The sequence below is a fragment of the Delphinus delphis genome, chromosome 2, assembly GCF_949987515.2.
Source record: "Delphinus delphis chromosome 2, mDelDel1.2, whole genome shotgun sequence".
NCBI classification, from domain to species: Eukaryota; Metazoa; Chordata; class Mammalia; order Artiodactyla; family Delphinidae; genus Delphinus; species Delphinus delphis.
Window position 1 is genome coordinate 137833682 of NC_082684.1, and position 26616 is coordinate 137860297.

The following is a 26616-nucleotide window of genomic DNA, read 5'->3' on the forward strand; positions in this document are numbered from 1 at the left end:
TCACAGAATTTGGAGCTACATGGGGCTAGCTGTGAGGATCCTACATAGGTAATTACCTTAATTTCACGGAGCCTCAGATCCTCTTCAGTAAAATGGTTGTAATAATATCTACCTGGTACAGTTGATATGAGGATTAACTAAACTAACAGATATATAAAATGCTTAGCCAAAGCATGGCTTCTAGTAAATATTAGTTATAATGGCTGAGAAAATGATACAGAAATAAAAAAATAAATGAGATTTCGTCGTCTGAAAACTCATATGATTTGTTCCAAAAGAGTTGTTTGGGGAGATTGGCTAAATCGTGCAAACAAATGCAACAAAAGTCACGGGGACACTTGAACCGGCAAATTCCTTCATCTGCCGCGCCTGCAATCAGGCAAGCCCCGCCCCAGTCGCTGAAAGACCTCGCCCATCGGGTTTCCTCCCCGGCCCCGCCCCTCCTGCCTAGCTCCTGCTCCGCCCACCGCAACGCGCGTGCGCAGGGTCTGCCGCCCGCGGAGGCAATGAGGGTTCTGGTACGCTGCTGCTGGGGGCCCCTGCCAGGCGGCGGCGGCGGCGGCGGCGGCGGCGGCGGCGGCGGCGGCGGCGCGGGCAGGAGGCCGAGCCCTCAGTGGCGAACCCTGCTCGGCCTGAGCGGATCCTCTGGCGGGGAGGACGGCCGGGGCGCTCGAGTCCGCGAGAAGCCGCCTTGGCGGGTGCTCTTTTTCGGCACTGACCAGTTCGCCCGCGAAACGCTGCGGGCGCTGCAGGCCGCCAGGTACCGGGGCCAGGGATTGGGAGGCCCGGGGGTCGAGGACGCGGCTGTGGAGCCACTGCGGCCGGCCTCGAGGGTTTGGACTCCTAGTCGGGGAAAGCAGCTGCGCCGGAGGGGTGTGGGCCCAGATCTCGGCGTCTCCGGGCTCCCGGAAGGTGCTCGGTCAGCCCTTGGGCGCCCGCCTGGTCCTGTCCGGTCTACACGCCCGACTCCTTCCGCGCTCTGAGCGCCACCGGGCGCCCCGCGGTGCCAAGGCCGCGCTCGTTGCTTTACCTGCATCATCTCCGTCCAGTCCCACCACCTCCCTGCCCGTTTAGCATGTAAACCGTAGCCCAGAGAGGTTAAGAGATTGCCCAGGGTCATCAGCTGAGCAGGTTGGTACTAAAACGGGCTCTGACTTCAAAGACCTCCCCTTTCCACTTCTTCCTACTCACCTGATTTGTATCATCTAATCCTTTGGGCTTCTTCCCAGGCACAGGCATCCATCCCTCTGCACACGCTTGCCTCACGCCTTCGCTCCCCATCGCCTCCCGGTATACAACCGGATCCAGTTTTCTGAGACTGAAATGAAGACATAGTACAAAAACGAACTGTTTTCCTATGAATAAATTTATAAATCAGAACTCTTAGGTATACATTTAGTATTTCTAAAATTTAACAAATTGTGTTTCCTGGACAAAAATAATTGAGATCCAGCCTGTCCTGAAAGTCCATGGTATGTGGTGGCTATGCCCATATATCCTGCTCTGTCTCCTTTCCCCAGCCTCCATTTTTTATTTCCCCACTCCGTTTTTTCCTGATGCACCCTCACACTCATTTCTGTCATCTCCCTCCATCAAGTCTTCTCTACAAATACTTCCCAGCAGACCCTGATGTTGACTCATTCATGAATCCCCTTGTATTTCCCCCTTCACACACTCCCCTCTGTAACACACCCTGAAACACTTCCTTTACACATGTTCCCTTTGCACACCTCCGTAATACACTCTCTACATGCTACTTTCCGTGTATGGCCTCCTGCATCTCTCACTGCATGTATCCTGACGCTTCTGCTGATGCTTCACTTGGCAGCTCCAGTACTTCTGCACTTTTTCTTTTGGGCCCTCCTGTCTATTCCTTTTCTCATAAATCCTCAACATTTATGATGATGTACCTGCATGATGCAGTACCTGCTAAATAAATAAATAAACAGCCCCAGGCACTGGAATACTTTGCAGCAGGTTAAAAAAATGAGGTAGTGCTACATATAATGTCATGGAATGATGCCCATGGTGTGTGTGTGTGTGTGTGTGTGTGTGTGTGTGTGTGTGTGTGTATATATATATATATATATATATATATATATATATATATATACACACACACACAGATATATGTATATATATATTTTTTTAAGTATTGTTTGAATAACGTCGTTATAGTAAAAAATTCAAAAGATATAAAATGGAAAGTCAGTTCCTTCCATCTCTTTCTCCCAGTCCCCAGTTCTCTTCAAAGATAGCCACTGTTTTCAGTTTCCTGTTCTAGAAATGTTTGATGCATATACAAACAAATGTATATTTAACCCATTTTTTAAAAAGACTCACATAATAGCATACATAGTGTTAAGAGAAAAAAACAAAATGCAGGAGAGTATATATAATATTACAATTGTGTAAAATGTCTGTACTGTATATGTTTCTGCATGCACAGGAAATTTCTACAACCATAACAGTCCAAACAGTAGCCAGTAGCCACTTGTGGCTCTTTAAATTTAAAACAATTAAAATTAAATAAAAATAAAACTTTAGTCTCTCAGTTGCACTAGTTTTAATCATTTACCCTTAAATGCTTTCTTAATTTAATCATAAAAATGCTTTAGAAATGTGTGAAGTAGTTTAGCTTTCCGACATTTTCTTAACACTGTCACATTTTCTTCTAATCTTTCCAATTTAGGGAAAACAAAGGGGAAGAATTAATTGAAAACTTGGAGGTGGTCACAGTTCCCTCCCCATCACCAAAAAGACTGCCGGTGAAGCAATATGCTGTCCAATCTCAGCTTCCAGTGTATGAGTGGCCAGATGTGGGATCTGGAGAATATGATGTTGGAGTGGTAGCTTCATTTGGCCGGCTTTTGAGTGAGGCTCTTATTCTTAAATTTCCCTAGTAAGTTTTATTTGTAAGGAAAAACAGTGTAGAGACCTCGGTCTTTATATATGGATCTGGTATCTATAAAGTGCATTAACTTGAACTTAATTCTGCTTTCTTTAGTATTTTCTCTTAAAAGGTTTTATTAGTGGCATGAATTGTTAAAATGTGTGATACTCTTTACCACTATCTATGGGCTCTCACCCACCCTCATTTAAATTCCATATGTATGCTAATAACTGCCAGATGTGTCCCTCCAGTTCTCTCTCCCTGAACTCCAGGCCCCTGATACCCCCTGCCTCCTCCGCAGCTCTGCTTGGATGTCTGATAGGCACCTTACATGTAAGATGTCCAAAACAACATTCCTGAACTTTCACCCCAAAACCTGCTCCTTCCTATAATCTTCATCTCAGTACATGGTAACTCCAGCCTTTAAGTTGCTCGGACCCAAAGCCTTGGCATTATTCTTAATTCCTTATCTCACACCACGCATCCAATCTATCAGGAAATCCTATTGGCTGTGCCTTTGAAATCTCTCTAGAATGTCTGATTCTCATCACTTCCTCTGCCACCACTCTTGGCCGTCATACTGCAGTAGCCTCCTAAGTGGTCTCCACTTTTGTCTTTGGCCCTCTCAGTCTTTTACCACCCAACACCAAAGTGATCCTTTTAAAACATAAGTCAGATCATGTCACTCTGCTCAGAATTCTCTGGTGGTTTTCCATCTTGCTCAGAATACAAGTCAAGTCCTTATATTGGCCTGTGAGGGCAGAATTTTTTTTTTTTCTGTGTGGTTCACTGTTGCTTATATCCCCAGCACTTAGTGCCAGAACATGGATTGTGCTCAGTAAATATTTGTTGGAGGAATGAGACTGGGCTGAACAGTGGAATTTAGAATATATGTATACACATATGCACTGTCAAGTGTATACTCGTGCTGATGGAGACATTAAACTAATGACAGATGAGTAAATTATTAAAATTGCTCATTAATGGGTAAAAGGTGTATAGGGATAAACAGCAAAGGTGAATAAATCATTAGATGGGGATTTAAGAAGCTTGTTTTAGGAACTCTATATACAAACTAAGTGAAGTGAGGGTAATTATGTAACTAAGCTATACGTATAATTCACATCGTCCATGAGATGCACGATTGGATTTCAGTGGTTTTTCTCATATAGTAAAAGACACATTTTTTGTCTTTAAAAACTCCCAGACATTGCGAGCTATGTCTCGAATTGCGAAGCTGGAACATCTTCAGAACAATGAATAGTTGTTCCTGCTCTTTTTTTAATTGAGTTTCATTGGTCTCTTATGGTAAGAAAGTTGAACTTAGCTCTCACTCCTGCTTCAGTTGGTATGAGACTAGATTTAACTGTTTTTCAACATTTCTGGGCAAGTTTAATGATGAAAAGTGCATATTAGTTTAGGTAGCAGTAAATTAAATGGTAAAAAGCCCACTTGCATACTAATTTCCTGCCTTTTCTAACTCAGTGGCATCTTGAATGTCCATCCCAGTTGCCTCCCGAGGTGGCGTGGTCCAGCCCCTATAATCCATACGGTCTTGCACGGAGACACGGTTGCTGGAGTAACGATTATGCAAGTTAGACCTAAAAGGTAGAGCATATTTTCTTGAGACTTTTTGTGATGTTGAATGTTGATGTCAGTCTGACTGGGGGGAAGTGGAGGTGGATGAGTGGGTATTAATCACTCTAATTTATTACTAATTTCTAACTCCTAATTTCTAATCAGGAGTTAGAAATTAGTAATAAATTAGAGTGTACTAGAGTACTAATTTCTCTAACTCCTGGGTTTCTTCCTGGTTTCTAACATAAACCACGTGTTTTGGCATTTACACAGTGTCTCTTTAAACTTGTTAATTGAAATAAATTATTAACAACTGGATTTCTATAAACGATGTTGTGTAGATGAGAGATGGATTTTTGTATATTAGTTATGAATCTCTGTTCTGCTGGCTTTGGTTTCTATGGTCAAAAATTTTTTGGAACCTGAAGTAAGAATACGTTGTATACCAATGTGTTATATAATTGTCTTAAATGTTTTTTAAAATTATACCTACAATCTAAGAAACAATTATTTTAAATTGTTTTAGGAGTGTATTATGCCTCTGCCTATTATCACCTAACGTCCCCATAGAGAAGAAAAATTCACGAGTTCACAAGACCAAGTCAATATCTGGGATTTGCTTTAACTTACTTCAAAAAAAAAAAAAGAGGGGAGGGGCAGATGAAACAAGAGTGGCGAAACTTTGGTAATTCTCAAATCTGGGAGATGTGTATATGGCGATTCCTTAGACTGTTCATTCTGTTTTTGGAATGTTTGTAACTTTTCATAATAAGCATTTTATTAAAGCTCATAGGTTAAAAATGGAGTTAACAGAACACAAAGTTAAGTATTAAAACAAAATATATTTCTAATAAAAGCTGATGGCCAATATTTGCAGAGCTTGATATAAAATATTGAATATAAGACTTATGGGAATGCAAATACCCTTGTACCTACTTATAATCACTATTGATTATAATTCAGGCAAAACTCTTGTCCTTTGAGAAAGGAAATACAGGAAGGAATGATTGTAAATTCCTAGTTGTACTTCCTTGGAAAACATATTCTTTGCTCTGTACTTTCATTATATAATTAGAGATTTTTTTTTGTACTATTTACTACTAATGATAGAATTATTTGTAGTTGCAATTAAATCCCTGATATGCAACCTTTTTCCTTTGTGAAATAATAAACCTAAAATCTAAATATAGGCCAGATTTTGCTCTCCCTTCTTTTTTTTTAATTTTATGGATTTTAATTTTTAAAATTTTAATAGCTTAGTAAAATGACTGTATTAGAATTTAATTTTGTTAAGCTCAAGTATTGACTCCATAAATGACCAGAAAATGGTACTCGAGAATAAAGCAGATGAAAATGCAGAGAATGGTGAAAAGTTAATGCGCTTAAACTAGTTGATAGACTAAAGTGATATTAGTAACATGCTAATGTTGCTCTCCCTTCTTTCAAACTTACATTTCTCCCTTGCCAATGGCTAATAGTCACATTCATGGCCATGGTTAAACTATCCTTGTGGGGGAATTTCCTGGCCTTCCAGTGGTTAGGACTCTGCACTTCCACTGCAGCGGGCCCGGGTTCGATCCCTGGTCAGGGAACTAAGATCCCATAAGCCGCACTGTGTGGCCTAAAAAAACAAAACAAAACAAAACCCACCTGAACAAAGAAAAAAACTGTCCTTGTGGTATATAAACATTCATGTAGACAAACATATTGATCTTAAGAAATAGTCAGTAATCATGTTATTATTTGCTTTTGATTTTTTGGTAGGTTTGATGTAGGCCCAATTCTCAAACAGGAAACGGTTCCTGTACCACCCAAGAGCACCACAAAGGATTTGGAAGCAGTGCTGTCAAGACTGGGTGCCAACATGGTACAGTTTTCCAATATCCCCCTGCTTGTTTCCTAAGTGGTTATGATGAAAAGAACAATTTTATGATGTGTGATTCTAAGCTTCTCTTTAAAAAGTGGTTTCTATCCCTGGCTTCCTAAAAATTAGCATGGCTTTTGTGATCTTATGTTAGTCTTTGAGAATTTACACAGAGTATGTACTTAATCAAAGCTTTTGAATGAAATATGTGGTTTTATATGGTCTGTTACATTTCATGGTGAGGCTTTTAGACTATTCTTCCCATTTTCACTCTCCTTAGTCTCATAGACGTACTATTCACCCCTGTCGAACTGAACTAACATCATTTCCTAAGTAAGTCTCTGTTTTCCTCCCACTTCTGTGCCTGTGTTCCAGTCATTTGCATCTGTACCATTGGAATTCTGCTGACCCCCTAGCTGTGAATGAACTCTGAGACTTTTTTTTGAGTCTGCATACAATAGGGTGTGAATAAAGGCTTAATGACCCAATTAATGATTTTCATCTGAACTAAATTTTCTGTAGAGGAACCCCCCTCCACCCCACCCCCCGCTGTATAGATGATGCTTCCCATTCTAGGCACTCACCTCGGAAATGCTGTTATTATAGTGTCTGTCGTTTATTGAGCACTGGCTTGTGTGCCAAGACTGTTTTAGATACTTTCATAGACTTATTTTTTTTTTTAACCTTCTCAAGAAACCTTTGAGGTAGCTATTGCTTTCACCTGTTTTATAGATAATGACATTGAAGGCCACAGACAAGTAAAATAACTTTTCCACAGTGACACAGCTAGCAGGTGGTAGAACTGGGATTTGAACCCAGAACTATGTGACTCCAGAGTACGAAGTCCCCACTGCCTTCCTTCAGAGTGAGAGTGAGAGTGTGGATGGCCGAGCACCGGCTGTTCTGATAGCCAGTCGAGGCTCAGCATTCTCTGGAAGGAAATCAATGACCTGTACTCTACAGAGAGCAACATCTCCACTGAAACTCCACCAAGTAGATGGATCCTCACAGCTTAAGCCAATTTACTGCTTTACCCTGCCACACAGCTCTTAAAGCTGTAATTTCATGGTACTGAATTGTAATGTATTTCTCCTTTTGTTCTTTTCATCCTGAATATATTACTCTCTTTTTTTAAAGCTTATTTCAGTTTTGAAAACTTTGCCTGAAAGTTTGAACAATGGAAGGCAGCAGCCAGCCGAGGGGGTGACACATGGTAAGTGCAGACGGCAGAGACTCTTACATGTTTCCTAAGGTTTTGTTTGTTGTGATGGCATCTGAACACTGTGGCTTCCTCACTTACAAGTTTCCCTTAATTTTGACTAAAGATTGAATGTCCACTTGCATGTCCTTTTCCAGAGAATGATTGGTAAGGGGTCTCTCTCCCTCTTCACATTTAGCCTTATGAAAGATTAGAACCATTTTCTCTATCCTTTATATTGAAAAGTACCAAACACAAAGGTAAGTTGAAAGAGAGTGAATACCTGTTTAACCCAGAGTCAGCAATTATTAATGTTTGGCCATATTTTCTTTATATATGTGTTTATGTAGCATATATATTTTAATTTTTGCTATACCATTTGGAAGTATGCATCATGACCTTTCATCCCTAAATATTTCAACATGCATCTCCTAGGAAAAATGAACAGTTCCCTAATAGCATCGAATAGCCAGTCCATATTTAAATTTTCCTGACACTCTAAGAACATATTTTATAGCTGTATATTTTTTCAAACTAGGATCCAATTATAATTAGTCATATGTCTCTTTAGTCTCATTAGAGTAATTCCTCCACTATTTTTTTCCCTCCATGTCATTAACTTTTTGAAGAGACCAGGCCAATTGTCTCTTTCCTTCCAGTGTTGTTTAATGTGTTTTTCTAGCCCTTAAAATTCCTGTAAATCGGAAGTTCTAAAGGCTTGATGAGATTCAGGCTTAAAGTTTGTGGAAAGAGTATTTCATAGATGATATTGCGTTCCAGTGATATTTGCTTCAGTTTGTTTTTTAACCTTAAGGGTTGCTTTTTATTTATGATGTAATTTTTTTTCTTGACTATGTAAGACATTTACATGACTCAAAAGTTAAAACTGTTTAAAGGATCTACTCGGAGAAGCCCCCGCCTCCGTCCCCTACAGTCTTAGGGAGTCATATCAGTAAGCCATAATACCAGGTTGCATCAAGGCTAGTGAAGCTAAATTTGATCACTTGGTGGAGGTGGTGACCACCAGATCTTTCCAGTGTAAAGATGTGTTTCTCCCTTTGCAAATGGCAGGTAATCCCTGGGGTAATACTTTGGCACCATGCAAATATCCGGTTCCCCGCTAGCCTTTCACGTAACAATTTTAGCATGGATTGATGCTCCTTCCCTGAATGAATTATTTCAATGAAAATCAAACTGGTGATTTTCCAATTCCTTTTATATTTAATAGTTGGCATTGTTCTGTAAAGAAGAGCTTTTCCTTATTAATTGCGGATGAATTTTAATTCATCCTAAAATGGCAGGATAAATGCTTAATTCTTTCTCTAATTATCAATTTTTAAAATAGGGAGTTGGTGCCATAGTCACCTTCAATTATGGTGGCGAGTGAGTTTTTTTAATCATTTGACTTGTGGATTTTTATTTACTGTGTTTTATAGTTAATTACATTCATAATGCTTTGTGCTGCTCAAGTTGTCCCAAATTTAGCTAGAGGTAGCCTCTTAAAGTTGGCTCCTGAATCCTTTTGATATCCCTCCACCCCCAGCTAGTTTTTGAGCGCTTCCTTGTTTCTATCGCAAAATGTCCCAGGCTCACCTTGTAAATTCTCTTTCCCATGTTGGAATCAGCCACCTCTCCCTTGTTTATTTTAGTTGGGGGATAGTATTTAGAAACCGTCTAATACAATGATGTGTTCCAAAATGAAGTGTTAGTGGTGAAGGGTAGGCATTATATTTTTTAAAAATGTTTGAGTTCAGGGACTTCCCTGGCTGTCCAGTGGTTAAGACTTCACGTTCCAATGCAGGGGGTGCAGGTTCAATCCCTGGTTGGGGGATCCCACATGCCTCAGGGCCAAAAAAAAAAACATAAAACAGAAGCAGTATTGTAACAAATTCAGTAAAGCCTTTAAAAAAATATATTTGAGCTCATATTGTTTCTGATTCAAATTTTAAAGTACAGGGTTTTTCTGGTATTTTCTCTTACACAGAAAATCTTTTTTAAATCAATGCTGACCTGTTTTTTATTTGCTGTGCATAAAATAATTTCAAGATTACAACACCAATATCACTACAGAAAGTGTAACTACTAAGTGAGAGTTAAGATTTTTCTGCAGTTTTTTTTTTCCTGCAGTTTTTTAAAATATATTCTATGAAGGGTATATAGTCAGAGTACTGTGTTCAAAACTTACTGGAGATAATTATTTTTTCCATGTGGTTTTGTTATCTAGTTTGATATATAGTTAAGTTCCTTTGTTTCAGTTTGTTTTTAATTTTCAGGGTTGCATTTTCCTCTTTACAACTAATTATTACTTTTTTTTTTTTTTTTGCGGCACGCGCGCCTCTCACTGTTGTGGCCTCTCCCGTTGAGGAGCACAGGCTCCGGACGCACAGGCTCAGCAGCCATGGCTCACGGGCCCAGCCACTCCGCGGCATGTGGGATCTTCCCGGACCGGGGCTCGAACCCGTGTCCCCTGCATCAGCAGGCGGACTCTCAACCACTGCGCCACCAGGAAAGCCCTGAAGAGCTTTTCATATGTTTAAGGACTATTTGCATTTCTTTTTTTCTGAGAAGGGTCTGTTATATCTTTTGCCCATTTTTCTATCTGGTTTTTGGTCTTTTTTGTCTCAGTTTTTAGGAGTACTTTGTGTAATAGATATAAATAAACCTATATAATAGATACAAAGTACTCCTAAATATAATATAAATATATATAACACAGATATATATAGTAATTACATATAAATATTTATATTTATTATAGATACATCTCTCATGGAATATATATAAACAGATATAAAGTACTGTGATATAAGTTGCAAATAACTTGTTTGTCATTTGTTTTTTGGCTTGATTTATGACATTTCTTTTTGTCTTACAAAAGTTTAATTTTTTGTAGTCACATTTATCATTCTTTAATTGCTTCTGGATTTTGAGTCATAGAAGAACTTTTTCTATTCCTAGGTTATAAAGAAATTTACCCATGTTTTCTTCTAGTACTTTTATTTACTATGTATGTATGTGTATATCTTATATTATGGAAAATTTAAAACATACAAAAGTTGAGAAAATAATATAATGAATTCTCTTGTATCTGTCATTCAGTATCAGTAATTACCAATTTATGGTCACTGATCTGATATTCATTCTTGCTATTGGCTTTATCTTATAGCCCCTAAGATTTCTGCTGCTACCAGCTGTATAAAATGGGAGGAACAAACTTCAGAGCAAATATTCAGACTTCATCGTGCCATTGGAAATATAGTAAGTTGGAAGTCAAATTGCAGTTTTACCTAATTATGTGTGTGAGTGTGTGTGTGTGTGTGTAATTTACTTTTGAAATATTTTAATTTAGGAATAAATCTCATAAACAAAACCAAAGGATCCTGAAGTTCATTTATTTTTAAATAACTATTTTTTGGTTCTTTTGAACCTAGGGGCAGGACAGGAATAAAGACATAGTAGAGAATGGACTTGAGGACAAGGGAAGGGGGACGGGTAAGCTGGGATGAAGTGAGAGAGTAGCATTGACATATATACAACACCAAATGTAAAATAGATAGCTAGTGGGAAGCAGCTTCATGGCACAGGGAGATCTGCTTTGTGCTTTGCGACCACTAGGAGGGGTGGGATAAGGAGGGTGGGAGGGAGATGCAAGAGGGAGGTGATATGGGGATATACATATGCATATAGCTGATTCACTTTGTTATACAGCAGAAACTAACACAACACTGTAAAGCAATTATACTCCAATAAAGATGTTAAAAAAAAGAAACTTTTTTTATTGGGATAAAATATATATAACATAAAAGTTACCATTTAAACCATTTTTAAGTGTATACTTCAGTGGCATTAAGTACATTTACATTGTTATGCAACCATCACCCGTATCCATTTCCAGAACTTTTTCATCATCTCAAACTGAAACTCTATACCCATTAAATAACAACTCCTCGTTCCCCCCGCCCCACAGTCCCTAGTAATCACTATTCTACTTCCTGTCTCTATGAATCTGCCTTTTATAGGTACCTCATATAAGTGGAATCATACAATATTTATCCTTCTGTGTCTGGCTTATCTCACCTAGCATAATGTTTTCAAGTTTCATTCATGTTGTACCATGTATCAGAATGTCATTCCTTTTTTAGTCTGAATAATATTCCATTGTATGTATGTAGCACATTTTGTTTATGCATTTGTCTATCGATGGACATTTGGGTTGTTTCTACCTTTTAGCTAATGTGAATAATGCTTCATGAACTTGGGTGTACACATATCTGTTTGAGTCCCTGTTTCAATTCTTCTGAATATATGACATTCATTTTTTAAATATTCTTTAAACTTCAAGTTTTCATAGGGGCCTTAGAATTCACAAAGCACTTTAAAATAGATATTTTGCCATCTCCCACAGCCAAATTTTATTATCCTGTTTCATAGATGAGGAGAATGAAAATGAAGTGACTAACTTCGGGTGCCCAGTCTCTGAATAATGAACCTAAATCTTCTAACTCCTAGTCCAATGCTTTTACTAGTATGTCTTTCTGCCTTTGGCCCATTTTTTACAACTGAATTCTTAAATCCTTGATTTTTACATATGGCATATAAAATCTAGTTGTAATAACTTGTTAAATATCTGAATTAAATTCTCAGTTCTTTGACAAATTTATTGGGGTTTTTTTCCCTTCATTTTGATAGCATCTTATGTTGTTGGAACTCTGAGTCTACCAAGTGTGGGGTTTTTAATGGACCTCCTCTGTAGGTTAAAATGGAGAACTGCCATTGAATATCTGTAGCACACCAGGTTCTTCGGTGAGGATTACAGCCTCCTGTTATGGGTATTATCCCATTTTAAGTTGATGAAATTGAGGCTTAAAGAAGATACTCAGTGAATGGCTGTTGAATGTTGCTCAAGGTCACATTGCTAGTTAGTGAGAGTCAGGTTTTGAACCAGATCTGCCTGACGTCAAACCCTATACTTTCCCCACTGTAAGAGAACGGCATAGGGCAAGGAACATTGACTTTAGAGCCAGACGGAGCAGGGTTCCATCTTCTCTCTGCTACTTCCTAGCTTTGTAGACTTGAGAAGGTTATTTAATCTTTGAGCTTTAGTTAGTTCATTTGAAAATTAGAATGATATAATGTATATAAAGCATCTAGTACAGTATCTGAGTAGGTACTCATTAACTGATATCTGCTCTTATTCATTAATTAAACAAAGTATTTATTGAAAGCCTATTATATGTCAGTCATTGTTCTAGTATTAGAGGTGATGTGAGAAGACGGAAACAAATAAATAAATAAGAAAAATATCAGATGGTTTGATAAGCTCTTTGATGAAAATTAAAATAACGTGATAGATTAACTGGTGGCTGTTTTAGCCTGGATATCTAAATGGGGACGGCCACTTTGAACTGACATTTAAGCTGAGGTATGAAAGACAATAAGGAGCAAGTCATGCCAAGGTCAGGAAAAGACCATTCCAGGCAGAGGGAGCAGCTAGTACAAAAGTCAAGTAAGCTAAACCAGATAAAGATTTTACAAGAAAAGAAAACTACAAATCAATAGCCCTTATTAATATAGAGGCAAAAATCCTTAACAGAATTAGCAAAGTGAATCAAACAACATGTAGAAAAGGATTATACACTATGACCAAGTGGGATGTAGCCCAGGAATGTAAGGCTGGTTCAACATACAAAAATCAATCCACGTAATATACCATATTAATAGAATAAAGGACAAAAGCCACATAATTATCTCAGTAGGTGCAGAAACAGCATTTGAAAAATCCAGTACCTTTTCATGATAAAAATGTTCAACAAACTAAGAATAGATGGGAACTTCCTCAACCTGATGAAGAATATCTACAAAAAAATCCAAATCTAACATCATATTTGATGGCGAAAGATTGAAAATGTTCCCTCCAAGATCAGGAATAAGACCAAGATACCCACTCTCACCACTTCTATTCAACATTGTACTGGAGGTTATAGCCGGGGTGATTAAGCAAGAAAAAAGGAACAATGTAAAACTATATTTGCAGATGGTGTAATCTTATATATAGAAAATTATAAATAATTCCACCCCCCAAAACTAATAGGGCTAATAAACAGTAAAGAAGGCCTAAGTAAATGGAAGGGCCTCTGTGTTTATGGATTAGAAGACTTAATATTGTTAAGATGGCACTATTCCCCAAATTGATCTACAGACTGAACACCATCCCTATAAAATTCCTAGTTGACTTCTTTGCAGAAATTGACAGCCTTATCCTAAAATTCATATGGAATCCCAAGAGGCCCAGAATAGACAGAAAATCTTGAAAAAGAAGAGCAAAGTTCCAATTTCAAAGTTCCTATGAAATCAGGACGCATAGTTCCTGTAATCAAGGCAGTGTGATACTGACAAAGACACAAAGCTCAATGGGATAGAATTCAGAGTCCAGAAATAAACCCATACATTTATGGTCACTTGATTTTTGATAAGGGTGCCAAGGCAATTTGATGGGGAAAGAATAATCTTTTTACCACATGGTGCTTGGACACCTGGATATCCACAATCAGAAGAAATGGATTTGGATCCCTACCTCATACCACATATAAAAATGAACTCTAAATGGATCAGAAACCTAAATGTAAGAGCTGAAACTATGAAAACTCTTGGAAGAAGATATAGGGGCATATCTTCATGACCTTGAAGTAGGCAGTGGTTCTTAGATATAATGCCTGAAGCATAAGCAACGAACTAAAAATAGAGAAATTGGACTTCAAAATTTAAAGCCGTTGGGCTTCAAAGAACACTAACAAGAAAATGAAAAGACAACCTACATAATAAAAGAAGATATTTGCAAATCATATATCTGATGAGGGTCTAGTATCCAGAGTATATAAAGAACTTTTATAGCAAAAAGATAAATAACATGATTAGAAAATCAGCAAAGGATCTACATAGACATTTATCCTAAGAAAATATATAAATGGCCACTACGCATATGGTAAGATAATTTCATTAGTCATTAGGGAAATGCAAATCAAAACTATACTGAGATACCACTTCACACTCACTAGGATTACTGTAATTTTAAAAAACAGACAATAACAAGTGTTGACAGGGATATGGAGAAATTTGGAACCCTCATTCATTGTTGGTAGAAATGTAAAATGGGGCAGCTGCTTTAGAAAACAGTTTGACAGTTCCCCAAAAAGTTAAACACTGCATAATAATTCTTATCTTCTGCAATTCACCTTTCCTCTCCACTGAGAAATTCTTGTGCTACAACAGAAGGAGTTCCTATCTTGGAGCCAGAAGGTGAAATTTGATTCCTAGAGTTGGCATGTGTTAACCAAGAGCAAGATCCTTATCTTCTCTGAGCTTCCGCTTTTCTATCTCTAAAATGGAGTTAATGACCTGGTCCACAACTGTCAAGATCAAAGGAGATAAACTGTGAATTTAAATCCACGCCAACATATGATTTTGACAGTAATGACAGTGCGCACAGAAATGACTGTTTCCTTACCATCACTTTCCTTTCTTCAGTGCTCTGATGATAAGGTGAAGATGAGCTTTACCTCAAGAACAAGAAGGGGATATTCTGATTCTATACCTATCATATTTATAGTTCTCAGTAAATATAAACATTTTTCAAACAGTAATTATGTTTCAGAAGTATTTTGAGTTCTTTGAAAGAAAAAAGTTGCACACATGAAAGTCATTTCATAACTTTTATTAGAAGCAGATGAAAGAAAAACAAGCAAATTATAGAAGAGGGTATTTTACCAAAGTATGACATATATAAGTTGTGAATACTTTTCTTCAAATTTACTTAATTCTGATTTCTTTAATTCTCTGATTAATCGTTCACATCTTTGAAATAACCTAACTGTTCTGAAAGTAAAATGTCCTCTTTAGAGAATATCATCAAAAGAGCACTGAGCTGAGAATGAGAAAGCATAGCTTCTGATCCTTGGCTCTGCCACTAACTAGCTGTGTCACCTTGGGAAAACAGCTGCATTTCTCTGGGCCTCACTATCCTCGTCTATGAAATAGAGGAGTGAACTGCAGTCTGAAAATCTGTTTCTTTACTTCAGAAATTTGAGAGAACTTATTTCCTGGTGTGTGTTAATTTCTGTTAGCCTATTTAAACCAAATGTAATAAAGGTAGCATTTCACACTGAGGGGAAAGGTGAGATGGATTATTCAATAAATAGTGTTGGGACAGCTGGTCAGCCTTTAAAAGGGGGAACCCTCAAGTCTCACCTTTTCAAATCAAAATAAAATCTAGATGGATCAAGGATTTAAGTGTTTTCAAAAAATGAAACCACAAAGAACTGGGAAAAAGAACAGTTGAATAATTTTATAATATTTGATAAACGTGGATAGGCCTTTTTAAGCATGACACGAACCAATGAAGTCATGAGAGAAAAGAGTGATAAATATTACTCCATAAAAATTAAAAAATTATGCATGGAAAAAAATTACCCAATATTTAAAGTCAACAAACTAGAAAAATATTCATAATACATCTGAGAACTAAAGGGCTAATTTCCTAAAAATATAAAAGCCTTTCACAAATTAATAAGAAAGAGATGAATAACTCAGATTTTGTTGTTGTTGTTTTTTTTTTAATGGGCAAAGGGCATAAATAGGCCTAAGAAATAAATAAAATGTGCAGGTAGATATGGACTGCTCCTCAGCCTCACTAATAATAAACAGCAATAGACTGTCATTTTTCTTCTCTTATCAAGGCAGTTTAACAATAAAATGTTGATACTCTTTAACCCTGGTGGTCCACTTAAAAAACAACTATTCTCCAGAAATATAAAAGTCCTCAAAGATATATCTACCAGGCTATTTATCACATTTAAAATTTTTCATAATTTTGTAATGTGTTATGAAATATCCATCATAAAGGCATTTGTTGCATAAATTATGGTACATTTTATAAAATGGAATACTGTGCAGCAGATTAAAGAGTGAAATAGATAAGTGTGTACTGATGAAAATTTGTCCACAGTTTATGGTTAAGTAAAAAAAGTTCCTTGTCAAACAGTATGTTCTAGATTTTTGTGATAATTATATTTGTAGGAGAAATACAAGGATATACACATTGAACTATTAGCAGTGGTTACCTCTGGGGATGGGAGTACAGAATACTTTCACATTCTAATTTTTTTTTAATATAGTTGTTGTAATGCTTGCATTTTTTAAAATGAGCATGATTTTTAACTAGAAGTATTAATGAAGATATAAACATTGATTTTAAAACAGTGTTTAATTTTAAGATCTAATGAATCCTGGAGACTGATGTAGAGGGTCATGTTATGTTCTATTCTGTAAGATTTAGAGACTGAGTTCCCAATTCCTCTGTAATTGGGAGAGAAGTCAGACCGGATTAACACAAAATAGTAGTTGAAAAGGGTTTCAGGGTTGAGTGTATTTATTTATCATCCTTCTTTCATTTTGTTTGCAGATTCCGTTGCAGACACTCTGGATGAATAGTACCATTAAACTCCTGGATGTGGTAGAAGTTAATAGTTCAGTCCTCACTGGTACTTATTTTTGAATAGCTGACATGGAAAATGTTTTCAGTATAGTCTATTTGAAAATGTGTCTGTTTTACCATAGGTCCCATTTACTAAAAATAAGGATTCTTTTAGCTTGTTTCAGTTCAATAATGATAATACTTTACATTCATTTATAGTCTTATTCTTTACAGTGTCCATTCACGTGTATTTTCTCTTCTGATCATCATAAGAACCTGAGAAGTAGGCAGATCAGTGTTACTATCCCATTTTAAGCTCTGTGATTCCCTATATTAAGGTTTTCAGGGAATGCAGAGTTCCTAGGTTGATTTCATTCTGGTGAATATCATAATGAAAATCTCTGGGCACCCCAGTGAGAATCTTAGGCCAGGGTGTAGCATTTCATGACCCTGGTCCATTCAGAGGCCCATCAGTGCCCTCCCATCCTGGTGGACTGAAGGAATGTGAGCCACAAAGGCAGAGAGTTCCCCAGAAATCTGGGAATTGGGACTTGTTTAGTCATGGATGGAAGGGCCAGCTTAGATCCTAAGTCTCCTGTATGTCTCTCCACTGGTAGCTAGTTATTTCCCCCAAATGGTCAAAACTTCTAGATTCAACATTTTAGGTTGATCTCTGGGACACTGGGTAAAGGACTCATAGCTTCTTGTGTGTATGGAAAGCTTCCCTTTGGGTTCAAGATACACACAGAGCACCACAGCTCTATCGTAAGTTTTAGATTACAAAGTCAGGGCATCAGCAGATGTGTACCCTCCGATATTAGTACTGTCTTGCAGAATGTTTTTTGATTTTTAAGAAGCATCGTGAAGTTGCATAATTATTTATTCTCTCTCTCATATCCCTCTTTTCCCCTCCCCTGTCTTTAGATCCAAAATTAACAGGACAGGCTGTTATTCCAGGATCAGTAATATACCACAGACAGTCACAAATACTGCTGGTTTGTTGCAAGGTACGTTTTCCTTTAGTTTCACGTTATCACACTTGTTTTACTGAGTTTATAGTTGGTATCATTTGTCATTTTGAGCTGAGACTTCACTCAACTGCCTGCCCGTCAGATTGAGCCAATGGACAGTTTAATTTTCTTAAGAAATAGTAGAATGTCTAGTATAATTTTTTTCAAGAGATGAAGTTTTATCAAGGTGTTATTATTACTCAGACCATGAAAGAAGATTCAGTAACTTTAGTTCTTTCTCAAAAGAAACTTGTATATTCTCAGTAATCCAATTTAATTAACAAATCATCTTGTTAATAGGACTATCACAAAAAAATAGTAATGTCAAAGTATCTCACTGAACTACAACAGTGCCTGTATCCTACTTGCTTCTACTGTTTAATGTGGCTAGAGGGGAGATTTCTTAACTATTTAAAATGACTTTGAAACCATTATCATTTTTAAGACAATGACATTATCCTGAGAAGTGTTCCATGTTCCTTCCTATTTTCCTTCATGTGGTATTTATGTGCAATGTTCCATGCTCAAGAAAGAGTATTTAAAATGTGTGATAGATTGATCTGACCTACACAAGACTGTAGATACAGAATGCCTACAGCAACCTCTCTTCAACTTATTCTGGAATAGCACTGGGTGCATACGTCTGGGTCTGTGTACATCTATACTGCAAATCCATAGTTTGCTCTCATAGAAGAAGTGGGTTGTCTCAACATGTGAGTTTGAGTCCCACCAGTTATGTCACCTTGGACAAATCACTCACACTCTCTGGGCATCAGTTTTCTCTTGTAAAATCAGTTTTCTCTGGGGATAATATTGGATCTGCCTACTTTTTAGAGTGCTTGTATTTTGACAACCAGTAACAATAAGATACATGGACATACTCTGAAAACTGTCAGGCACCACACAAATACAACGTACCTTTTTATTCTTCCCTGTCTATGTTTAAATAGATTTAAGTAGGTCTATACATTTGTTATCACTCCTCGGTAACAAACTTTTAGAGTCAAAGAATCATATATGTTACTTAGTGCTGTTTGTAGCCTGGCATTTAGTAAAGATTTGTTGGTTTATTTTTTTCATGATAAAAATTTTATAAACTAAAATTTACCACCAGTTTTGCCAGCACCGCGTATTCACTATTTGTCTTTTGCCCTTTAGGATGGCTGGATTGGTGTTCGATCAGTGATGCTCAAGAAAACACTAACAGCTACTGATTTCTACAATGGATATTTACATCCCTGGTACCAAAAAAATTCCCTGGCTCAACCAAGCCAGTGCAGATTTCAGACTCTCAGACTTCCACTGAAGAAGAAGCAGGAAAAAAAAATTGTTGCTATGCAATAGTGCACCAAGTAGGAAGAAGATGGACAAATACCTACTACATACTTGTAATTTGTTAAAAGCCTTATTTACAAGGAATTACCTTGACTTTCAGAGAAGATGACACTGTTGGAAGGAAAGATTATTGTCAAAAAGATAAATTACCTCACTTTCCACTTTTCATTTAACAGTAGTTAAAAACAGCTTTTTTCTATTTCAATAACAAAAGAAACTTTAAATTAAATTTTTATTTATAATATCAGATTCATGGAGATTGTATCTTTCCCTAAGAGCAAGTACAACTAACTGTTATGTGTATATACTGAAGAGAGGTTCTTTTAAAAAGTGCATCTATTAAATTTTAAAAATCATGTGTCCCCATCGACTATGTTACCATTTCAGTAGTATTTAATCTGCATTTTGGATTTTCAACAAGGAGTAAAGTCAGCTCTTTAAATTTAGCTACCATCTAGTTCTCACCAAGTCATAAACATTCATAATGTGTAATAATCTGTGTCACATTGATCTGTCCAATAAATTCAGATTTTACATCTAGATTTTCTTAAAGTAGGAATACAGTAACATTCTTCAATGTATTTGTGCAGTAAAGGTTATTGAGCATCTGGTCTGTGCAAACTCATCTCCATCTCCAGGAGAGTCAGGCACTTCTGGAGGAGGAAGGAGGTGCAGTGGCCAGCTGTTGAATTTTTTAATATCTTTACATAATGAGCTCTTCCTGCCTAGATTCTATCAGTTAAAATCTTTCTGCAATCATTAATTCGTCCATTCAACAACATTTATTGATAGCGTGATCGATAATTGGTCATCTAAATTAGGACATGTTCATGAGTAAAAAGAAGCAGGTTATATTAATTATTTCTGGACAACAGGCATAAACAGGACTCTCCCAGGCGAACCAGGTTGTGTAAACATCCTATTTATTGAACACTTGCAGTGTACCCAGACTTTATGCTGATTGCTGGAGATTCAGAGATTAAATAATATTTGGTGTGTTCAATCTCCTGGGGAGGCAAGCATAAGCAAATAGAATACTGTTATAATGCCATAATGAAGGTATAGTGGAAGCAGTAAGTCACCCTCAAGGGAGTCATTAGAGGCTTCCCAGAGGAGGCAAAGCTGAATCTGAGGTTCCAAATGATGAGTTCATTATGCAGACTAAGGCCTGGAAGAAGATTCTAGCATGTGCAGAGGAACAGAGGCATACAAGAACACTATCCCGTAGGGGGTTGGTAACGTGGTTCTTAAACTGGGAACATGATTGCCTTTTATTATCATTCTTTAAACCATAAATTTGCTATGCCCTCCTCCGCGTATGAGCTAGTTACACACTTACGTAAGTGTATATGTAGATGGCTTGGAGAACGCTAACGGTGGATCATGGAAGAGAAACAAATGGCATGTTAAACACAGGAAAAAAGAGCTGTGTTTTAAAGAAACTGGAAGAATTGATAGAAATGGAGTAGGACGATGGAGATGAGTCTGGAAGACCAGATCATGGAGGGCTTGAAGACCAGGAGAATTTGGACCTTTGTCTTGTAGTGCAATAGACAATCAAGGAAGTGACGCGACTACAGATCTGCATTTTGGTAAGTTAACTCTGGTAGTGGAGTGGAAGGTAGACTGGAGGTAAAACCTGGGGCAGGAAGATCTGTTGGGAGGTTCGAAACATGAAGATACGAACTACGGCAGCAGTTAATGGGGGTGGGGGAAATGGTTTAAAAGATTTTGCTGTGGAAGTAAGAACTTGAGTTATCAGTTGGTTATTATATTCTTATGGAGAGTTTTGGCTTCACCACTGATGAGCTCTTTGATCTCTAACAAGTTACTAAACATCACTGAACTTTAGTTTCCTCATATGTGAAATGGGGCTGAAGATAAAAAAGAACACTCCCAAAATAGTTCTGAGAATCAATGACTGTGTGAAAGTGCCTTTTTGTTGTTGTTTTTCAGTTGATGTGTATTGAGCGCTCGCTCCCCTCTCCAGGCACTAAGCTCACGTTATGGAATTCAGAGAGAACGAGAGTCAGTGTCGCCTGGGAGCTTACTGGTGATTTCTGCAGGGAAACTCGGGAGGTACCCACTCAGACATTGCCACGGGGAGTGGGGAACCTTAGTGAGGGCACAGATTTCTGTTATAAGTTCTCATCTCTTACTACATGGTGGTAAATGGTCTCAGGTCTGCCTCCCTGCATTCTTGGTGGAGCCTATCTGATTGTTTAGCCTATTACCATTGCCCTTGCTGGGCAGAATCTTTTTGCCAGACCACCCCTAGCCCTTGGCCAGACAGTGAGTCAAGGCCTACCCCAGTCCAGTGATGCCACCTGCATAAACAATTCAGCCTAATGCCAAGTAGGGGGCTGTGGGTGAGGCTGTGTGAGCTGGAAAGGGAAGCTGGTCATCATGATTGACGTGGTTGGTACACTTAGGACAACATGAAATACCATTTATACGTATGAAATCTTGAGTCAGGAGTGCAAGGCCCATCTCATAGAGGGCAGTTTCCCATCCAGGGAGCCTCAAGCCCATCATGGGACTGGAAGACAAACACCAGGTTTAGAATGCCATCTCTATGTTAACAGCCATTTCTTTGAAAAATTAAATGGTGCACATCCCAGATAGGCCTCAGGAAATGAGATGACCCACTCTTTCAGGCCCCCTGTAGAGACCACAACCCAGTATGACTGAGCAGTTTCTCATCTGAACCAGAATCACCTGGAGTACTTGTTTAAAATGTAGATTCCTGGGCCCTACTCCAGCGGTTGAATCAGAACCTCTGGATATGGGAATCTGCATTTGATCACACTCAACAAATAATTTGTATGTTACAGTAGTAACAGCTTTAACTAGCAAGAGGTACACATGGGGCCACATGTTGGGCCTTAGGTCCGGGGTCCTCCCAGAAAGGGTGGAACACAGCCTTTTCTGCACTCTGGCTGAAAGGATGGATTTGCAATCACATTGCCTCCTTGTACAAGATGCTTCTATTTTGATTCTTGTCATTGCTGAAAAAACATCAGACTCAAAACAAACAGTTCAGTTACTCATGGCTAGTTGGGTGACCCAGGACAAATTTAAAAAAATTTAAATTCTGGGAATTCTCTGGTGGTCCAATGGTTAGGACTCCGTGCTTCCACTGCAGGGAGCACGGGTTCAATCCCTGCTTGGGGAACTAAGATCCCGCATGCCGTGTGTGGCACAACCAAAATAAATTTTTTTTAATTCTGATTTCTCAGTTTAAAAACAAGGGTAGAATGTAAAAGCATTCTATCTTGCAGAATAGAAATACATATAGAATATGCCCAGGGAAGCACGGGGCAAACAGTAGACAATAAATGGTAGCTATTTTTGTCACCACAGTCTAACACTGCTATGACTTCTTTGGGCCTGCAACAATATTTTCTCCTCTGGATGGCAGCAGCAAGTTGCTGAGATGCCTTTAGACTAACAGGAGGAAAAGAATTTTAGAGCGGGAAAGGCTCAATGATTTAGTACTCAAAATTTCAGTTTGGAGATGATGAAACGGGGGTCCAGCAACAGCTAGCTAGTAACAATATTAGAACCCAAAGACTACCGTAGATTTTGTTTAAAAAGGATTTTATTCTTGGTTCGATTTGAGGGACAAAACAAATGTTCCTGAGCATAAAATTAAGCTCTTGAAAAAGTCTGCTGAAAGAATGTTTATTGCTTTTAAACGTTGTGTTAAAGGAAGTACAACCTGTTTTCACCATTTTTCTTTATATTTATCAAACAATTTCAAGGTAAAGAGATAGGATTTTGAGAGGTAGAGTCTTAGATTCAACAAACATGGCATGAGCCCTGCCACTGACCTTAAGCTGAGGCTGATTACACACCCTCTGTGAATCTATTTCCTTATCTATGAAATGAAAATTGTACCTGCTTTGCAAGGATTCTCATGAGGAATAAAAATAGTATACGTAATGTACCTAGCACAGTGCCTGGAACACAGCAGGCTCTCAATACCATTATTATTAGCCAACATTTATTGATTGCTAGTCTCGTTGATAAGGACTCGACCTGAACTATCTCATTTTATATTTACGGTAACCCTATGAGTCAGGTAATGTTATTGATCCTCATTTTTCCAGACTGTTAGATAGCTAATAAGTGGTAGAGCTAGAATTCACACTCCAGTAGTCTGACACCAGTCTGTGGGCCTAACCACTTTGGTACCCTACCTCTATTGCAAATATTTTTATCCTTGATCAAGGAATTTAATATATTAGGCTTTTGTGCTCAGAAATGTAGAAGTAGGAGCACATGTTAATTGAGTGCCCATCATATGCATGCACTAGGCTAGACAATTTCAAAAAGATTTTCCCATTTTAGTTACTATTCAATCACTGTCTTTATTACCTCTAAGAATTCATAAAGTTTTCTAGAGCCCTACGGATAGAAGCTGCTTTATTTTATAGTATAATAGTGCAGCTCTTGTTTCCCAGGATTTTTAAATTGCAGCTCTTTTTCCGGAAGGTTATCGCATTGTTATTTACGGAAGAAACATTGAGATGCTAGGTTGGCAGATGATACAAAAGATGTGGTACCTTTGCTTAGGAACTTTTATTTTACCAAGTTGATAATGGTCAGACATTAACTTATTGAAGAAGTCAAAATACTGTTTCCATAAGCAGGCATTTTTGTGTGCAGGATACTTTTTTTTTTGCAGCACGTGGGCCTCTCACTGTTGTGGCCTCTCCCGCTGCAGAGCACAGCCTCCGGACACGCAGGCTCAGCAGCCATGGCTCACGGGCCTAGCCGCTCCGCGGCATGTGGGATCTTCCCGGACCAGGGCATGAACCCGTGTCCCCTGCATCGGCAGGCGGACTCTCAACCACTGCGCCACCAGGGAAGCCCCAGGATACTTTTTTTTTTTTTTAATATTTGTTTTGTTTGTTTATTTATTTGGTTACGCCGGGTCTTAGTTGTGGCAGGCGAGCTCCTTAGTTGCAACTCACTGGCCAGGTTACTTTTTTTTTTTAAGTTTGATTGGAAGGGAGTGATGGTGGGGGGATTATCAGAGAACAGCTTTGAGGAAAGGCTGTTGTAAAGATTCTGTAATGTAGCTCTCATAAGTACATGGAATCTAAAATCTTAGAATTAGGAAGAACTTAGAGATCATTTAGTCTAACTTTGGACTCATTTTACAGAAAAGAAAACCACACCTAGAGAGAGGAAATGTCTTGCCCAAGGAGAGAACTCAGGTTTCTTAACTCGTGAATGGTAATAAATTATTAATTATAAATAACTGTATATAACTTGTTTGATAGGACCTTTAGGTAGCAAACTATAGAAGAGTCATGTCGGTATCTTTCTTGGGCAGTTTTAGAATCCCCACTCTGTGTCTGATCCCTCTAATCCAGTATAGTATGTGTATGTCACAGACTGGGTCTGGCAATGAGGAAACAGCATTCATTTTCAATCTTGGTTCTTAGCATAATTTGATATATAACACTACAGTCGATTGTACCCTGGAAAGCTTAAAAGGATGGTATTCCAAGAATTGGTATTAGTGTGAAAAACTAAGTGTTTTGCTCCTCTTTTACTTTTTCACACATGGTTCCTGGGAGCAAAATAGGGGAGATTCACTCTGGTGGAGGGGGGACACTCTGAGTGGAGGGAAGAGCATACACAAATGCCTAGAGGTTTGAGACCTCATAGGGTGTAATGGGCCCTTTGGGAGAGTCAGACCTGCTGTAGCCCATACACTTTGGACTTTAGCTTGAAGGCAATGGGGAGCTATTGAAGGATTTAGAGCAGGTTTACAGCAGCATTTAAAGCATGAATATAGTTGCTTTTAAGTAATTTTTTGTCACACAATAACATATGGATACATGCTTATATAAATTCAAATACTAACTCTAAAGCCAGCTTCTCCTTCAACACCCCTTCTATTCCCAGTTTCCCCTCAGAGGTAACCACTACTCTGTTTGGTATGTATATGTGCATAAGAGAGATACCTAGGATTATTTTGCACATGTGTTTTTAAAACGAATATTATCCTGTCAAAAGATAAATTTGAGGAAAAGAGCTTGGGTTTGGGCAATTTTGAGAACCAGCTGGCCACCTGTTTACTTTGCTCGGTGTTCACAGAGTATTTTGTGAACATTCCAGTTTGTAAAGTGAGATTCTCACACAGGGACTGGTGCTGTGGGAACCATCTAGCAGACCCCAACCATGACAGCTGCAAACCCTCCCAGCCATATCCACCAGGTCTGCCTGCACTGTGGCCTGCCCTGGGTTAAAAGTTTGCTTCCTGCAGTTGTGCAATTACAGGACAGCTGGAATTCACAGATACTAAATGTTTCTTGTTCAGATTAGGGAATGGACAATGTGCTTGCTATGTGTTATGGACCAGCCGAAGATCCAAACATGACCATGGGTTCCTTTTCTAAGGGAAACAAAACATTCATTATTTTGGGTTTGATCTTTTAATAAAAGTATACACATAACAAAACATATCTACATAGCGAAATAGTTTTCCATTATCAACAGTCAAGTTAAAAATTATTATTACCAAACTAACAGAATAAGGACTTCTAATACATTTGGGCACATCCATAGTTCATGTCTCTTCAGGGCTGATACTCAAGTGAGGTCTGGAAGTATGGGATATAAGGAATACAGCTTTAGGAATACAAGTAGATAAATTTCTTTATTTGCTAATTAGTTCATTCAGTACACATTTAGTACTTATTATGAACCAGGTCATAATAGCTAAGGCACTGGTTAAATCACTCCGTTCACTTTGCTCTAAATTAAAGCTCCCAGCCCACTGGGGGAGACAGATAAACAATGTAATGAGTACCCATAATGGATTTTACATAAATACAACCAGTCATTTGCCAGGTATTCCATTCATTAAACATCTCCAAGTTTTTTAGAAAAAGTCCCAAAGTTAAAAATCTTCCACAAAAACATTCCCTGTGTAGCAGCTATGTGGTGCTTATAATAGAAGACCATTTTCTGTTACTGACTCAAAATTCCGAAAAGGTGATTTGGGGGAAAAAAAGGCATATATGTTACTGTGCTCTTGGGAAATTTGTTTGGGATTTGTCCAAGTTCTAGACTGGGAACCAAGGCTCCTGAGCAGGAGGGCAGATGTCATGATTTAGGATGCAGTTTACTTGGATTCTCCCCTGACCTTAATCCCCAAAACAGTTGCCAGGGTAAAGGCAAAGGCCTTTAATAGGGTACACGTTTTCCCTAACACAGATTAGGGAGAGGCATTTTCAGCAGGATCTTGTT

At 38.2% G+C, this 26616-nt stretch overlaps 1 protein-coding gene across 1 annotated transcript; it reads left to right on the forward strand.

Moving 5' to 3' along the window:
• The first annotated feature begins 506 nt into the window (after window positions 1-506).
• MTFMT (mitochondrial methionyl-tRNA formyltransferase) lies at window positions 507-19909 on the forward strand. Its single transcript, XM_060005771.1, has 9 exons — window positions 507-760; window positions 2693-2902; window positions 4379-4501; window positions 6236-6338; window positions 7473-7548; window positions 10700-10791; window positions 16991-17069; window positions 17927-18009; window positions 19171-19909. Exons 1-9 carry the CDS (start codon window positions 507-509, stop codon window positions 19354-19356), a joined length of 1206 nt encoding a protein of 401 aa, XP_059861754.1. The 3' UTR covers window positions 19357-19909.
• The last annotated feature ends 6707 nt before the right edge of the window (window positions 19910-26616 follow it).

Bases quoted from the DNA above. Each gene is read 5' to 3' on its own strand.
- MTFMT (XM_060005771.1), top strand. From the start codon at position 507: ATGAGGGTTCTGGTACGCTGCTGCTGGGGGCCCCTGCCAGGCGGCGGC. The intron at 4,502-6,235 runs GTAGAGCATATT...ATTTTTTGGTAG, and splicing joins ATGCAAGTTAGACCTAAAAG to GTTTGATGTAGGCCCAATTC. The intron at 7,549-10,699 runs GTAAGTGCAGAC...TTTATCTTATAG, and splicing joins AGCCGAGGGGGTGACACATG to CCCCTAAGATTTCTGCTGCT.